We start from the raw sequence: 17879 nt of genomic DNA, 5'->3' as shown, positions 1-17879 counted from the left end.
GTCGAATTTGGCCGTGTATTTCACCAAAATCGAAAATACTTTCATGAAAATTCGAGAAAGTTGCAAAAAGTTGCATGGAAAAAATGGACAAAAGTTGCAAAAAGTTGCACTATAAGATTCCTTCAAACAGCTTAAAACAGCATTCTACATATCTTACGAGTATTTAGGAAGCTGCCGGAAGCTGTAAAAAAAGTTGCAAAAGTTGCTAAAACTTGCCCTACTAATAACTCGCAGCGACAAAAAATGGATATGGCAAGAACGAATAAATGGCTCTTCTCGACGATACCGGTATTGTCCGGTAACCGAAATGATGCGCCGGTGTTGTAGTACGTTTACTTTACTGGCTGTAGTGACTATGGATGTTGATGGTGAGCGCGAGCGATATTGAAATTTGAGAATGTTAGATGAGAAAAGGATTGTTTCGGTCACTTGGTTTTATACTATGAATCATAGTATGGTGATGGATAACGAACACAATTTCCATAACAGATTTTCTTGTGATGTATGATGTGAAGGGTGGGTTCATCTCTCGTATATTGTCTATAAATATTATATTTATATTGTACCATTGAGATTAAAAGATACATTGTATACACATACATGTTGTATAAATTTAATGTCTTTATCCGCTCTGCATCCCATATCCCTGATATTGTACGACATACTAGAAAATCATTTTGTTATCATTTCAACCCGAGCGAGATTGCCTAAGCTGACCTGAGGAGGAAGGGCAATCGCATGTGGCATCTTATCATGTAATGTAGATGAAAAGATGAATTGTTACTTGTGGTAGTCGGTATGCCAGTGTGGTATTGTTGGCAATGCTGCTCGCAACTTCTCTTTATTTCCTTAATAATCTATGCAATGAACTCTACTGTCACATGCAACTTATTGCCAAAAACAACCCCTGTTCCACTCTGGTCGGTATCGACGGTATGTATGTATAGGTTTGTCATGTTCCAAAGACCAGTCTATTGTGGGGTTGGAAGACATCCCTGAAAAGCAGTAAGAAATGATAGGTTATTTTACACAATCTTCAATGGTAAGGTTAAGACAGTAAATTTTTGCATTGTCATTTCACTGAATACAGGAACATAATTTTACTCATTTCAGGATGTTCATATGTGGTCATCCTCATCACTTGTCATCAGCATACTATATTTGAAAATGAAACTAAATATCAAAATTCCAGTGCTGTACTATACCTTGACCTTGACGTATTCTTGTTCGTTTAGCAAAATTATGGATCCCTTCACTGGGCTACTAGCGTATGGTAGCGTACTTTGTTCGCGTTTTCGCACCAGTACTGTAAAAACCTGTATTTCTTTGAAAAATAATGTTTGAACCTTTTGTTGACCACAGGTTTTAGCATACAGTCTAATGAAATTACACACTCAAACTGCATTTTCAACTCTATACATTCTTTCGTAAAATATTTTGAAGAACCTTGCCACGGCACAGCATCGTCTCACCGATTTTTTTGGGAATTTCTTATCTATACTCTCTACACCACTAATTTGCCATTATGTATGGCAAGGCGAAAGGAAATAGCGTCCCTTCGGACGCACAAGCCCGAGAAAGGTAAGAATTTTCCTGATTTTATCGTAGCCCAAAGTGTTCATTAGCTGGATGGATCATGGATGCAATTCAATATTTTAAAATATGTATAGCGCAATGTTAGAGCTTCATGAAACTCTAAAACACAATAATGGTCATATCATTTTATGAAGAAGTGGATTCTAGCGTGAACATGATGTTATGTCCACATTGTATCACTGCGGTTCAGAAGCATTACAATGTGGCAACACTCCGCCAAACATGTTTGTCCAAGAAAAACTAGTATCATCACTAGAGCTTGTGCAACCACAATATCAATTGAACCACGTCACAGTACTGACGGTAGTTAATTAAATAGATATGATCAGAGATGGGAAGCAATGTTGAAATTTGTTATCGTCAGCCAGAAAATAGAAATGTTCTACAATTTCTGAATAATACTATCGCGAATATAACATCGCCAGATGATAACTTTCAGTGATAAAGACATGAAGTTGCTCTGCTCGCACTTCTTTCCAATCTTGTACACATGTGCAATTGGGTATTGTGCACCTTTAGGCATTTTTTTCATCCGTAATACTAAACGGTTGTGGTATTGTTTTATGCATCCACTATTCGGTTGTGACATTTGTTTCAACCAAATTGGTTGCAAATTTGAAAATTAAGAAAGTCTAATTGAGTCATTATGTATATAACTCCTTAATATCTGTGTTTATGGTAGGATACAACGAACCCTAACCTGGAGATCAGATAAGCAGATTTATTATTACCCCATCCTGGTTCACGATCCATTTTCCATTCAAAATATGCAAAACTTTTCTAATCTGTTGCGCGTTTCTTGCGAATCTCGACTATCGTTTGCTATCAAGTCACTTGACAAACCTCCACAAGTTTTTTCGAAAACAGGACTATAAACTACGATGAGAAGTTCTCACGTGGATGGCTTGTTGTTATTCCCAGTTTTCGGTTCCAATAGTGTTATATTTGTAGCAGAGTAACATGACTTTTGTGTTGATGATATGCGTAGCTGACATTGAATTATTAATTATTTCAGGCTTGCTGTTTATGTGTACGAGTATCTGCTTCATGTTGGAGCCTCCAAAGCCGCTCAGATGTTTTTATCAGAGGTGAGTTAGTAAATGTCGCTTTTCCCTGTCTACTGTGCTCACCTGACTGCGCAGGAATACCGTTGACTATTGATTTTCAATAAACTATTTGCTGGAAACGGTTTGTTACCATACGGTATCCTACCCTTTAAATGTGTGATCGGCAATCGAAATCCCAGTGGGAGCTGGAATTCGCTCTTTCTAGTACTCAATGCACACCTTTCTGTCACATTTTGGGGAGGCTAGTTGTATTCTCGGTTACGCTGGCAATGATTTTCAAGTCGTTTTCTTGTGCTTACGCAGATTCGGTGGGATAAGAACATTGCTGTAGGAGATCCACCTGGCTTCCTGCATTCATGGTGGTGGTAAGTTTATTGTTGTGCTGCTGCTGTTTGCTTGCTTTTATGGTAGCCTCTCGGACTTCTCCAGGGTAGAAGTAAATTTATTTTATATTGAGTACAAACTTATATATTTTGTGGGGGCATCAGCGATTACCGGACTCAATATATATTGTATTATACGGTACCTTTTGTGTCGTTGTACTCAGTCTATTAGTTGTCAGACCATGAGATTACTGAGACAACTGAAATTTGGGGTTTGCGCAGAATTGTCTTGCCGGGAGGGCCCTTCGTGCAAGTTATTTCATCATGCAGTTTTCTACCACGTCTGTTTGGTTACGCAGTAAATCAAACGGATTATTGTTAAGTTGCCAAAGCACTAATATTTCGAAGAGTTGGCTAAGCTTTGAGACTAATTCTTAATGGCTAAACGTTAGAACTCCTGCACACTAGTGCTGTAGGGCTCTTTTGCACAGAAAGATCAGATGTAACCCTCAACAGGCCAGTATACTGCATTTCTGGTACTTCACATAGCCTACGCTTTAATACTTTACTTCTTTATATGTTTGAAAACTTTTCGAGCCTCAGGGAAACCAAATGGTAACTTACCATGCTTATAAAGCACATTGATCATCATTGGGTCTTTTAGTGTCGCCTAAAATCTCTTCTTGTCAAAGTGTATTAAACGGCATTGGTGTTCCACTAGGCTCAATGTGGTAGACAATTTCATAGTCGTCTTTAAACCTCGAGAATGATATGAAATGGTTTTAATGAAAATAACAATATCATTCAATAGGGGAAGGTGATGATTATCAAGCAAATGATGACATTTGGTTCCTTGAATATAATATTGTGGGATGACTTGAGTTTCCTCATTTAAATGGATGGAGGATGATGTGGCACTTCTGTAAGTCGAACGCAAGATTTAATAAGTACCATAGTACTGGCTTTTTTCTGACTTGTCAGTGTATTTCATCTCACTGTCCGCTAATTTCAATGAAGCTGTCTGATTTCCAGCAAATTGTCATGGTAAACTCTTCAGTAATTCACTATGTATTGTATATATTTATTGTGTATGCATTTAGTCCTCAGCATTTTTCAGGTAACCTAGCTATTTAATCTCCATGCAAGTGTGATTTGGAAAAAATAGTTTAACAGCCCTTATGTGCAGTTATAGGGTCCTGCAGAGCTTCACGTTACATCCATGTTCATTGTTCAATTAATATCCATTGGTGGTAATGTTACAATTACATGGAATATGAGGTATTAGTCAGGTGACATGGTATGTATTGGATTATATTCCCAAGAAATGAAATGCCATTTCCATCACCTCCTCTTCTTGATGTTTTGAGTGTATGAACCTACAAAATTGAGGAGGAAATTCCCATGAAATTCGCTCATTTTTCACTCCCGATTTCTCACAGGATTTAATCTGAGAATAAGCAGGCTTGGTAGGAGTTCCCCAGCCACGTACCGCAGTTTGAATGAAAGTCACCAATTTTTTAGTCTCACTGGCGTCCTTTGTCGTGCATTTGTTAACCAACAATCGTTGATCTATCGTGGTCAATGTTATTTTTCTGGAAGTGGGAGGCTTATCTATTGTTTGTTCGTAGAATTGATACTGAAATTTTTCCATTTTCTCTCGTTGACCCCATCATTTCGTTTATACCAATATAGTCATTTGTGACTGATGTCTTTGTTTTCGTTCAACTGACGCACTGAAGCAAAGGCCTATAACTTCTTTTTTGCAACAATGACCTGATCAATAACAATGTCTTCCCAAGTCATATCAGATGGTAGCTTGACGTGGAAGATCGACACGAAAGACAGATTAAAACCACAGTGTTGTAGAAATTCTACCTACATACCTTTATGATTCAATTAAGACTCCATATCGACGTTCCTGGTTCGGCTTATGGGTGAATCTTTTTCACATCTAAAGGTTTAACTTGAAAAGTTGGGTTCGTGGACAATGTCCACACTCGGGCTTACAACATTATGCATGTGGGTTAATGTTAGGGTTAGGATAAGGTTAAATTTTGCAGTTGAGTTGGGGTTAGGGTTAGTTTTGGCGTTATAAAGTGTTGTAGGCTTTACTGTCGCTTTTCATTGTGTTGCAGTCTCAAATGTCAGGCAACTGTTGCTTGAATTGTTGTATCTTATCCATGTATATAAATATGCTTAATCTGCCAGATCTGTAAAACTGTAAATGTTGCTATTTTTCAGTGTTTTCTGGGACTTGTACTGTGCCGCACCGGAAAGGAGAGATACATGCGACCACAGCCATGAAGCTAAAGCATTTCACGACTACGTACGAGATAACGTTTTTCCGCTTCGCTTTGTCGCTAACATTTGATGTCTCATTTTTAGAGCTCCACAATCGCACCTTCTCCGCTGAATTCAGTTGGACCGCCAGACGGCATGAACGGCCCGATGGGTCCGAATTTTTTTCCGGTGGGTACCGCTGTGAATATCTACTAAATCTTGACGAGGCGTCGTGCATGTGTTTGCACGGTATGCGCAAATCTTTCGAGTGCCGAATTTTGTGATTCACCTTTGCCCGATACAGCCGTTGATTTGATACTTGGCACTGGTTTAGCACACAATTGCATTGTTCAACTCCGCTATTGTGCAACTGATCTTTCCGGATTTTTCCGTTGGAAACTTTGTTGGTTCTCGCGCTTTTTCTGATCGCAGCTCATCGCGTATTTATTTACGATAATGCAAATAATACATGGAGTAGTTGTTTAATATCGTACCGCACCGTTTACACTAATCGGTAACCGGCTAACCACAGATAGTTGATGATAAAGTGCTTTTACTTTGTCAGCCTGTGCGAGTGATTTATATTAACTTGTACGTGACGTGTTTTGACTGGGCAACTTCAAGGTATTTCGACAATCTGTCAAGTAAAAGTAGTTTGGTCATAAATTGCCGATTTTTGCATGAGCTCATTGTTTTCATGAACTACAACACATGTGTAATGTTATAGGCACAAATATTTTAGTCTCTATTGGTATTTGTAGCAGGACAGACCTCGAATCTTCGAGTCTGGTATACTAAGACTGGACACGTTTCTATAGCTTTTATATGCTGCGTATGAAGGTCTTGACTAATGCGTGGGCTGACAAAGTGTTTCCTTGAATCTCAATAATAGCATTGTGGCATGTCATATCTATTCTGGAAATGCTTTGTATTCAGGTCTTTCATTTAGCGGGAATGTTAAGACAGAATATTCACTTCCTCGTATTTATAGCATCGATGTGACCGTCGGAGAAGTAGCTTTTGTCGTGTGTTATTCCATTATGACTTTCGCCTTTGATGAAATATATGCCTGCAATTTATGTTAAAGCTCATCTAATATTGTCCAGCTTGATTGATGTCTTAAAATTGACCTGTGACCTGATCTCGTGCCCACATTGATGGTTGGTAATACTTGTGTGTTACGGTGGCCTACTGCTAAATAGTTACTGTACGAGAGACTGTTGAAAAAAATTAAAATAATAATTCATTTTCATCATGGAGTGTTTTCACGATTGGAGTGCTCTGACTGTTTGCACGAATTTGCACTGCGTTTCTCATTTTTCAGCCTGGCTCTGCATCATCGCCATCTCCTCACCACAATCCCAGCATTATGAGACCGGTAATTATACCTTACTACAGTTTTCACCGGTGGGAATTCTCATGACTGCATTTCTGACTTGAGTCAGTCATATTTCACTTTCGTTTTTGAAGCAACACATATGACTGTCGCGAATAAGTCGAGTTTCTATTGCGATCTCAAGTTTCACTTGTTCTTCGGGCAAGGGCGGTAATAGGGTTCGGTAGACAACTGACACAGATATGCACGGATTGTGTCTGAAATTTCAAAATCGTGGTTGTGACAAGTGCGTAAAGGCTCGCTGCATTGTGCTGGAGATTGGAACCGTGTTATTTTAGGAAATAGAGTCAATCTTACCCATTTTCTGTACGAGTTCGAGACCATGGCGCCAGCTACACTACTTGGAAGTGCCTCACCAGCTCCAGAGATGTGTGCAATTGCGATTTTCTAGTATTGATTTTGAAGTCATTTGTTTGTTATACATTATACATTATTGTTTCTAACTGCATATTTAGTATACAATTCACAAACTTTGGAAGTAGTCGGAGGAACGCGACAGCTTTTTCGTTAAAGATTTTCAAGACAGCTAAAATTCCTTCTACAAATAGAATTTGTAGTCGCATTACGAAAAGTTTAAAATATAAATGCAATGTGCCATCATCTAGATGTAAGCCACGTCAGGGGCCCCCGCCAACTCATTGAAGTAATTAAGAGGTAAATAATTAACAGCCGAACAAATTCCTGTGTATTCCAAAGCGAATAGTTTCCTAAAAAGTATTGCAGTACGCCTGTTCCTATTCTTCATGGATAGCAACCGGATGACAGTTTGATATTTCCTGGTTTCTTGGAATGCACTGGCAATATGTGTGGCACTGCGTGTTGCGATGCATTTGTATTATCGATGCTAAGAAGGGTTCGGGAGGGGTCTTGATTTTTGTTCTTAATTTTTGTACTGCATTACCGCTAATGGTAGGATGGTATTTGGGTAAAGCTAATGCGTAGCAGTGACTCTATTAGTTTTGCGAAGCAAGTTACATAGGTGATCAGGTGGTGTGTTGGACTTGAAAACGGCAATCTCTAAAGTCTTGCAAAATTAGATGTGCGATTACAAATGAGACTGGTAAGCTGAGAAGAGGCCTGAACACTGCAATTAGACTTTTTAAGACTTTTCTCGTAAAGGTACAGCTAATGGTTAGCCCGTATATCTAGGACATGGGGTTCTCTAAATCCTCAGGACGTTATCTTTTGAAATACTGAACTTAAAGAAAACGCTTCCTGTATTAACAGTAACACATTTTTCAGTCTTTCATGCAGTCACGATACCCCACACCCGGACCAAGAAACATGCACGTGAGTGTATATTTGTTTTGAAGCCGCAAGGCTGTTTCTCACTCGTGAGAGTTACTTTCAGGGACCGGGGCCGCAGCAAATGTTACCGGGAATGGACCGACAAAGTAAGATTCTCACTTCATCTTTCATTAGTCTCGTTAATAATAGTCTGAGCATAGTAGTGTCGTGAACTGACTATCACTTATTAAAGTTAAGGTAACCAATGTAGCTTCAAGCTACATAGATCACCCTACAGTCGAACAGAATAGAAGAGCTAATCAGATGGAGATAATGATTGGTTAATTACTGATCCCTGCAAGTGATGTGGTTGGTAGCAGAGGCCCGGTCAAGCAATCCGGATTGCAAACTCAAAAGAGTCGAATGGTTTCTGATAACTGCATCAGGAGGGCGCCTGGATTAAATTTAGGGGAAAATCTTGAAAACTTGAGCTGGAGACTAAATTGAATGGATTTTCCCATCTTTTTTGACTTGTCGGTGTTTTGCAATCAAAATCGCATTAGACGCTGATATTGGAACTTCCACGCTTGTGTGATTTTTTGTGATCGAATGAATTTGAATCGAAAAAATTCCGAGTTTGTTTCAGGCAGCGCGATGTGATGTTGCTTGTCCCAATCCGCCGCGGTGACATATTTAGCCGTATTCCTTTCAGATCAAATCATGAACATGCACAGAATGCCCCATCCCCGACCCATGTCCACACCGATGAATCCAGCTGGCTGGAGTCCCTCGGGGGAGCAATATCCCGCGGTGAGTAACGCAAGTGCCGGGATATAACTGTACTGTGTTTTAACCATGCCGTTCGCTTGTCTTACAGTCCATGGGACCTTACAGTCAAATGAGATTGGGGAACAATCCAATGCCTGGTCCGGGTCCAGGCGGTATTCCTTTATCAATGTAAGTGTAATTGGCTTTGCTTTGTTAAATATGAGATTTTTTACATGTGTCTCTGTTTTTTCAGGCCTGGCAGACAATGGCCTAACCCGGTAGCATCGTCAGTAAGTAGCTCAAGTTTTATTGCAGTATTATTGCTGAATTCGAGTCGTAAGGGAACTTTAAGGTGTTACAAATGCAGCTCTGAGCTTGGTGTTTGATGCTTTGGAAGTCCAGCCAATGAGGCGATTCTTGTTGAATACATATTAACTTGATGCGAAAACTGCCAGATCGAGAATTGAATCTTTGAAGTCCTAAAGTGAAACGATCTCTCCATGATTTTCGTATTGCTAGTTTTCTATCGCTTTGTGGTCGTTGCCGTGTGTTCTACACGTAAAACGTTCAACTGTGTGCTTCAGGGACCTGCGTCAATGGGACAGCCGGGAGGACCCGGCATGCACAACAGTCCGCCAGGTGAGTAGGTATTTGTGTTCTGGTCTCTCGGTTCTGTCTAAATCAGTGGTTCCCAACGTGGGCGATATCGCCCCCCAGGGGGCGATTTGTTGGTCCAAGGGGGCGAAAACGGACGAAGGGGGCGATAGGGGGGCGATGGCGCGTTGAAATGGCTATATTGGCGTCCATGACCGTAACTGCCACACCCAAGCCCCCAATTGAGATGGGGGGCTCGAGCTCGAAGGGGGCCCACATTTTTTCCTGAATTAACAATAAATATAGAGTATTATTTTGGAAATCTAGGCAACTTTTTCAAAAAAATTTCGCGCTGCGCGCCATTTCGTAGTCACATATTTCTTACTTATTGGATACCCTTCCTCCAAAAAATAATACGCATGAGGTATAGAAATGGGCATCTCGGCGTCAGCCATTATCACACCATGACGCACCAAGACATATGAAGTTTCAGGCCATGTAACATGCGACTCCGAGAAGTGTGCCAGAACGAGAAAACCTTTGCGGAAAAGGACTGCCTTTATGCTTACCGACTTCGATATATATATGATATACATATATATCTAATTGTCCACAGGCGCCTAAATGGCTGGCGCCAAATGTTCCCGTCCTGTCCAATCAGAACCCCATGAAAAATGCCATGTCGCAGAGAAAAATTAATTGCCAGTGCAAAAACACCAATTTGAAATCGTATGCATCATTTAGTTTACTACGTATGGGCGATTTGAATATCTTTTGACATAGCAGACAGGCCACGAAATGTTATTACGTAACGAAGTCATTATACCAACGGGTCCGCCTGAATATGTTCAATTATTATTTACGGGCCCTACATTTTCCAAGACACCTCACTCAGCTTTACCGGTAAATCTGAATACATGAGCAGAGAGAGGATAAAAAATTAACAGCAATATACATGCAATTCCCGATCATATTGACCGATTCACTCATGAATGATGGAAATTTTTCGCGCCTCGCGCGAATTTAGCCGACTAACTAAAGAGTCCAACAATTTGTGCTGAGAAGTAGCGGTAAAGAAGTATCGGGGGAGTTGGGTCTGAGGGGTTCAGAAGTTTGGTTTATCGCTCTATAGAGGGGGTCAAGACCAACGTATTGGGGGGGGGGGGCTGAAGAAGTGCTGTTACGGTCCTTTTCGAATCAAGTCGGAGAAATCACCTTTCTTGTTAGTCAACTCACCAAAATTTAGCTGGAAAGGTGTAATTTCGAGGTCGAGCCGAAAAGCTGACCTTTTTTTTAGTCACCTCAACGGTGATTTTAGTGTGTTTGCCCATTTTTGTGTTTCCAATATTTGGGGGGCGATGATCGGTGTGGAGTTTGAAAAGGGGGCGATGAGTCGAAAAAGGTTGGGAACCACTGGTCTAAATCATCACCAGTAATGCGTGGGTAATGCGATTGTCCAAGTTAACGTAACCTTATCTTGACGGCGTCCCTAGCATCTCTCAGATTTTAGCCTCCTCTGAATTACCGGACTACTTGTTGCGTTTCAGATTCAATGAATCCGGATTACGGACCGATTCCGGGTAAACCGATGGGCCACGGTGGAATGCCCGGCCAGGTAAGACTGCGCTCTTGAGATCCTACGGATAACTAACCTACGGATGGGCACGGCTGGGCAATCAGAGTGCTAGCAATTTCTCGTAGCTTCGCAAACAGATTTTTCTAGCCCTCTATGGGTGCCTGCAGTGCCGCGCAGTCACGAGTTAGTTATCTATAATATAACTCGCTTACATATCACGTCGTCGTTGCAGTTTCAATCTGAAGCAGGCCCACCGACGAGTATGCCGATGTCTGGCCCGACGAATCCCGCTTCTGGCATGTCAATGTTGAATGGAATGAACGGTTCGGCGTCTGAACAAGGGATGGAAGGAATGCCCAAGGTAGGTTTCGCACACACGCGGTCAAAGTAGTCATCGTTGGTGCTCGAGTACAAGTAGCATTGTAAGTTTGTGCTCGATGTCAGGCGGCAGTAGCAGTTTCTGAGTGAGTAAAAAAACGAACGGCGTAGACCAAAAGTTTTACGTTAGATCGGGCGCTGAACGCCAAAAACGCGCTCCCGTAAATCAATCTGAAACACTTGGCTAAGCGGTGTCCAATGTTGATGACTGTAACTGGTTAAGCGGAGCCTGAAAATGAGAAAAAAGTGCCGACTCTTGAATCCACGGGCCTGCACACCACTTGGAGTACGTCATCATTGCTGTTTGACGGCCAGGTCGTTGTGACTCCGTCTACCTTTACATCATGTCGTACTGTGCATTGTTTTGAACCAATATTGCATGAACAAATGTAGCCTAGTCTCAACAACACTTTGTCAGAATAGGAGGAGTATAGAATACAACTAGCAGGACCGTATGTATTATTATATGCATGTATGTTTCCGACTAGTTGATTCGGCGAGATATTTCTCTCTCGTGTGATAGCAATGTGGACCACCACAAATAAGAAAGCATTACGCTGTCATAGGTCCACCTCCGTCTTAACATTTTCAAGGATATAAGCTAACTTACAATGGGCTTGACATCTCAGATTGCAATGCTTTGACTAATAGATTCAACTCAATCAAATTCACGAACAACTCAATCAACAGTCATAAAAGTAAGAAACTAATGAGAATTTTCGTCCCAAATCTAACTGCTTCTTTCTATTTTGATCTTAAGATACTGCCTCTGAATTTGATGCAGTTTGGTTTTTCGCAAACTTTCTTCTTCCTAGTGCCTCATTCAGTGGTGTATGAGCGACTTAACAGCTACACCAGCAAGGGTAAGGTGGTTTGAGGGGACTAGCAAGTCAAAAACCTAACTTTCAGATGGCTACCCCCCATCACCATGAAATTTTCACAGTCACTAGATGTCGCTATGCTACACACAAAAAACCTAAAAAAAATTTGCTCTACCCTGCAGATTGTGGATTTTAAGAAGGAAAAATGCACCGACACGGGGAATGCAAAATCTCAAAATTGTGAAGCCCTTTTTTCAATCTAACGCCTCCTTTAGGAAGTACTAGGACAGTGCTGTGTTATGCTAAAATTTGAAGGAATATGTGCAACCCCTCTTGGAGATATTTCATTTTGAAATTTCAAATTTTGGTCATTTTTTCAAAAATTTTGCTGTGAAGCTCTGTAATTCAGAGCAATGTAGACCTAAGCCAAACGACTCTTAGCATAACATAAGTCTCGATGCTTTTCAAAAATCCTGAGTGAACACTATGCGACATGTCATGCAAATTTTTGATTCACCATGAAGCTGTTCAACAAAATTTTACAATGGAGAAAAACGTTAATAAACATTTTACCAGTAATAAAAGATACTAAACCGGTGCTGATGAAAATCGAAATTATGAAGTTATGTTTTTGGTAAGATAAGGCCATGAGGCCAGACTTGGACAACTAGATAATTGTAGTTGTCTAATTCCACTAAATTAGAGCGAAATGCCAGTAATCTAATTCTAATCAAATTTGTGAAATGCTTCCATGCTCTAATTCTAATTCTAATCTAATTTGTGAAATGTTCTTATGCTCTAATTCTAATCTAATTTATGAAATGTCCGTATTCTCTAATTCTAGTTCTAATCTAACTATTGTTTTCCTGAAAATACCTCTTTGTCCGAGGTTTATTGCACTATTGCAGTGAGTTGAAAAGAATATCCCGCTTGCGCAGGGAAATCCAGTGCCAAGCCGACATCGCCTTACTTACACCGTGCAGTCATAGTAGATATTATGGCGAATATAGGATGCTAGAGTAGCTTATGGTCTGCGAACAACATTCTAGTTTCTAAAACTTTACGTTAGTACATCGCCATTCTGACTAACATGGGCGATGCCCACGGTTACCATAAAAGAAGTAATATTTTATTAAAGTATAGTAAAAATCGAGCCAAGCTTGGTGTACAGAAGTTAACCATTCTCATGTTATGGGAATGCACTGTTGTTGTTGTTGTTGTTTATTAGACAAAAGTGTGTAGCGCTTATCGCCTCACGGCCTTTTGCACCACGCACTGTGATTTGATGTGAACTGCATTTTGCTGTATTCATTTCCCATATACAATTTCATTCAATTTCCAACTTTTTGCGAACTAAGTATAGCTCTAATTCTAATTCTAATCTAATCTGGAAAAAGCTTAGTAGCTCTAATTCTAATTCTAATCTAATTTGGAAAAAGCTGTGTAGCTCTAATTCTAATTCTAATCTAATTTGGAAAAACTGTGCAGCTCTAATTCTAATCTAATTTAAAAAAGAAACTATGAAGCTCTAATTCTAATTCTAATCTAATTCAGAAAAGCCGAAAATTTTCTAGTTGTCCAAGTCTGCATGAGGCAAAATATTGAAAAATTTTATCGCTCTCAGATTTTATAAAAACACACTTTTGGTCCCCGGCAAGTCTATAATAACGCGCCATGTGCCCAACAGCAGCTGAGCGTGACTTTTGATATTCACCCCAAGTATTCCATGCTTGTTTCCACTTCTACACGTATGTGGGATATATGTATGTAATGTGCATATGACATTCAAATATATCGTATACATATTATTTCATCTAGGCCTATGTATTAACGTGTAAATAAGGTGATGTGCTCATTTTATGGCCTAATGGTGGTATTGCTGGCCACCATTTCACTGAATTATTTCCCTTATTTTGGAAATAAACTTCTGTATGTGTGTACTTGACAGTCTTTTAGGCAAAAGTGGTTTCTTTTTGCAATTTTGATTTTGTGATAAGTAGAAAGTAGTTTTCTGTTGAGATTGCATCGCTTTTACGAGTGCAATGTCGTCGGAAGAGCCCTGCGAAACAGCCCCTGTATCGCGGTAGTTAAGTGTATTTTCGTGATTGTCCCCGTACATCGCGCAAAATAGTAGCAGGGGGCGTGCCAATAGTTTTTAGGCCAACACTCTTGATTTTAAAAGTGATTTTGCGAAAAGTGTTCATCGCATCAAAATTATTTTGAGGAGCCACATGAAATAGCCCACTTATCTCAGTGTTGTTAGCTGTTTTGCATTAGTCGCTAAGAATCATCTTGCAATCTCGATAGTAGAAACCAATGCTTAGCTACTATGCTTATTCGAAATTACTTACTCGAGGACTTTCAGACTTTGTTTTCTAGTTTCACTTGAAGTAGGGTAGTTTTGTCTTGGAAATTGCTACTTTTACGTGGTAGAGCACAAATTTTCTGCGTTACTTCTACCTGTACTCGAGCACCAACGCTGACTACTCAAGCACACCTCTGCCGAGAGGCTCATAATTAGACGCCTTTGTGTTACGTCAACAGAGCTCGCCTGGCAGCCTGACGCCGATGAACACTAATATGACAAACCCAGGCGGGACGCCCATGCCCGTGCATTCCGGCGGGCCGGCCACGAATCCGCGGACGCCCCAGGAATCTGGCGAGGGCGATTCGTTCAGCATGCCGTTTCCCGACAACGTGAACCCCAACCCATCGATGCACCCTGGATTTTGAACTGCCGGCCGAGTCGCCGTACCAGATGTACCTAACGCCGGCGCCTTTGATGTCCGAGGTGCCGCCGCGTACCACCGAGAGCCCCCTACTTCATGAGACGATTGCTAGTGTCCGTTCTGTCCGTTGCCCGTCGTCCGTGCGTGCGACGCCATAAAACATGACACTTGAGCATCCGACACTTTTGCATGCGATGCTCGAGCATCTGTCTTTACAAACCCAAAACCGACCATAATCTCAAAATTGCACCTTGCAAAAACCCTATCCCGAACCCAGGAGTTCCTAAAATGGGGATCCGTGAACCCATTGAAGCTCCCCGGAGTAGTTTTAAGGGCTCCACGAGACCCCTATGTTTAAAGTACACAATAAAACTTGCGCACACTGGTAATCGGGCCATGGCAAGAGCCGGGCAAAAGTGAGGACCTTCTATATCAGTGGTTCTCACACTTTTTTGGACACGCCCTCCTTTATGATAGTAAAAAAATTCACACACCCCTTATCGTCGTATCGCAAAATGCGACGAGAATGCTAACAATCCCAACGGATAGTTTGATGGCATGGGAGGTTATCACTGTTGATGAGTGCGTTCTCAAAAATCAAAATTCGGAGTATTCACACAGCAATAACTGTAAATTAGAGGTTGAAATTTTTTCCAGGTGATTGCTGATTCGCGCCTCCCTTCAGATACTTCCACGCCCCCCAGTTTGAGAACCACTGTTCTATATTGCTTTAGTCATCAGGTTGCTTATGGGGCATCAACTTAACCAGACAGTAATGAGGCCGTGGTTAGGATGAAAGTGATAATGATAACCAATTTTAGTCGTCATCTGCTTCCCAAGATCATCAGGCTACTCCTGATTTTTGACTGTCCTTAATTTGTTGATCCACATTGAGACCATGGTTGTGCAGTTCAAGAAGTTTAGGAACTCCTGCCATATCCGAACCTTGTCCTTGGCCCGCATGCTGAAGTGTCGCATGCTATTATGTCGCGCGCTCGTATGCCCACGGACCTGTTCTTTCGGCGTGACGTACCTACCGTTTTTAGGCAGTGCGCGAAACCGATTTTACATACGTGCAACGATAGTTATCAAATATTTTTCATATTTATATGCTTTTTCAACCTCATCTGCTTTTTTGTGTACAAATCGTTTCTTCAAAGAGGCTGAGGACGGCTGCGCGGTGGGAAGTCGCTTTTTCACTGTTTTTACGACGACAGTCGATCGAACTATCAATGAAATTTTATGGTTCGCGATGACATCTTGGGGGCTCGTCTTTTGTCCGGAGTCATGTTGACTGTGATGATCGTGTACATGGTCCTGGGTCGTGAGCGACCCGTTGCTATTATTACGTGGTGCTACTACGATACAGAATCTTTTTAGTAATGTGCCTGCCAGTGTGACGATTCGTATTTATTTTAAGGTTGTGTTTGTTATCTGCTTGCCGAGTATGGATTTGTGAACTCTTATACGATGTCCACGGTCGATGTAGATGGGCTTTTATGCCCTTGCTGATTCATTCCTTATTTTAGATTGGTATCGGCTCGAAAGATATGTTTCTGAACTGTTTACCGTTGGTGTTTTTTTTTCGTGTGGTAGGTTATGTAAGGCTGTAAGTTTCCGGGTGTCTACGTCATCGCGCAAATGGTCGGCACGCAACTGGGTCTTGAAACTAGTGGGGCCTTCAAGCTTGGAGACCGATTACGCCGGTAATAGTTCACTTATTCGTTCCTGTTTAGTGTCGTACGAATAGGGCTGTCCGAAAATGCATTCTGATACGTTAGTGTCGAGTAAAAAAGTTCAGCAGTCCGCACGCGTCGTTACGAGGGATGGAATCGATTTAATTTTCGTCTGCCTCTTCGAGGTGGATATGCGAAGTCGTTGGTTAGGTTCTCGAGTCTTCACCACCATTTTCCTATGTATGCTATCCCGGAGTGCCGATCGCCTGGTCGCGGATATACCAGTTTCACGACCAAGTCTCAAGTCTGACCCGACTGAAGCTGGACATCAGATTGCATAATGCATATGCACTGCATGTCTCGCGTACACTCTCACAGTCCAGCCAGCTGCAAGTGAGGCAACAGGGTATCCGAGGGTCCCTAGTGATTGGGTGACTGCGAGAGATTTATTTTCCCCTGCACCATCGAGATGCGATACGAAATTTAAGAAAGGTCATCTAGTATGCAGTCTTTACCGCCATTTCTCTTCACCTTGATATCCATGGATGCAAAGCGCCTATAGCGAGATAGCCGTAGACACCAGTTTTCAAGTTTTTGGTCTGACCCGGTCGCAGATTGAATCCACGACCTAGGCCTACTGATCAAGAAGACGGACGTATCGCCATTACGCTCGGTTGCCTGGGGTAATCCGATCAATCAAGCTTGGTTTGAGTACTGACGATAACGAATCATATATAATGGGTGGACTCGAGCCTACAGTCAATTGGTGTTACAGCGGTGAAACGTACCTAAACGCTGCTCACTATCACGAAAAAACATGTCTCAATTCGCGAATGCATGCCTTGATTACGAACTCATCAGACATATCCATCACAATAGACGACTGTTTTCATGATTTGTTATCCGTCGGTTGTCCTGATCAAGGCAACTGATATTCGAAGCGGTACGTTCATTTTACACAGTGGTTCTCAACCAGGGGGCGCGGTGGTCTGTCAGGGGGGCGCGAGAAATTGACAAAGTCTGTATAAATTGTGACGAAACATGTGTTTCACAACCATTCTGAGAATACGAATGTTGAAGATGAAACATATTTCGTAGTCAAGAAAGTTTGCCGAATACAAACTCCAGCTTCATAGCTTTGGCAGTAGCCCAGGCTCGGTGCGCTGGGTAGTTGTTGTTAATAGCTGGCGAACTGCACTGCCTAAACAGGGAGTGGCAACATACGGCCCGCGGGCCGGATCCGACCTGTGACTGGATTTTGTCCGGCCCGCGGACGGTTTCTCGTCTTACATGATAATGTGGCCCATGACCCCAGTCTGCCGAAATTCCCCACTACGTCAAATTTTAGTGACTGTATGTTGTATACGTGTGTGCGCACGCGCAGCATGCGGGAGTAGAGCTTACGCGCAAGTTCGTCGGGGCGAGAAGACTTGCATTATCGGCTTTTT

At 41.6% G+C, this 17879-nt stretch overlaps 1 protein-coding gene across 2 annotated transcripts; it reads left to right on the top strand.

Annotated features, from left to right (window-relative positions):
- Positions 1-374: 374 nt before the first annotated feature.
- Positions 375-16323, top strand: LOC145439100 (single-stranded DNA-binding protein 3-like). Of its 2 annotated transcripts, XM_080316580.1 has the most exons (15): positions 379-1581; positions 2612-2684; positions 2967-3028; positions 5228-5312; positions 5372-5455; positions 6591-6644; positions 7905-7952; positions 8014-8056; positions 8602-8699; positions 8767-8846; positions 8911-8947; positions 9242-9296; positions 10799-10866; positions 11060-11188; positions 14571-16323. In XM_080316580.1, the coding sequence occupies exons 1-15, from the start codon at positions 1526-1528 to the stop codon at positions 14757-14759; spliced, it is 1161 nt and encodes a 386-aa protein (XP_080172706.1). In that variant the 5' UTR covers positions 379-1525; the 3' UTR covers positions 14760-16323. The 2 variants fall into 2 exon arrangements, with proteins under 2 accessions (XP_080172707.1, XP_080172706.1); XM_080316581.1 differs by lacking the exon at positions 6591-6644 and having other exon boundaries at positions 375-1581.
- The last annotated feature ends 1556 nt before the right edge of the window (positions 16324-17879 follow it).

Source organism: Botryllus schlosseri, chromosome 5, assembly GCF_051294905.1.
Source record: "Botryllus schlosseri isolate E-star chromosome 5, Bs_hap1, whole genome shotgun sequence".
Classification (NCBI taxonomy): Eukaryota; Metazoa; Chordata; class Ascidiacea; order Stolidobranchia; family Styelidae; genus Botryllus; species Botryllus schlosseri.
The sequence above is the reverse complement of the archived record's forward strand: the minus strand, read 5'-3'. Positions and strand labels throughout refer to the sequence as shown.

Coding starts and splice junctions, on each gene's coding strand:
- LOC145439100 (XM_080316580.1), top strand. CDS start 1,526: ATGTATGGCAAGGCGAAAGGAAATAGCGTCCCTTCGGACGCACAAGCC. Junction 5,456..6,590: donor TGGGTCCGAATTTTTTTCCG/GTGGGTACCGCT, acceptor CTCATTTTTCAG/CCTGGCTCTGCATCATCGCC. Junction 7,953..8,013: donor CCGGACCAAGAAACATGCAC/GTGAGTGTATAT, acceptor AGTTACTTTCAG/GGACCGGGGCCGCAGCAAAT.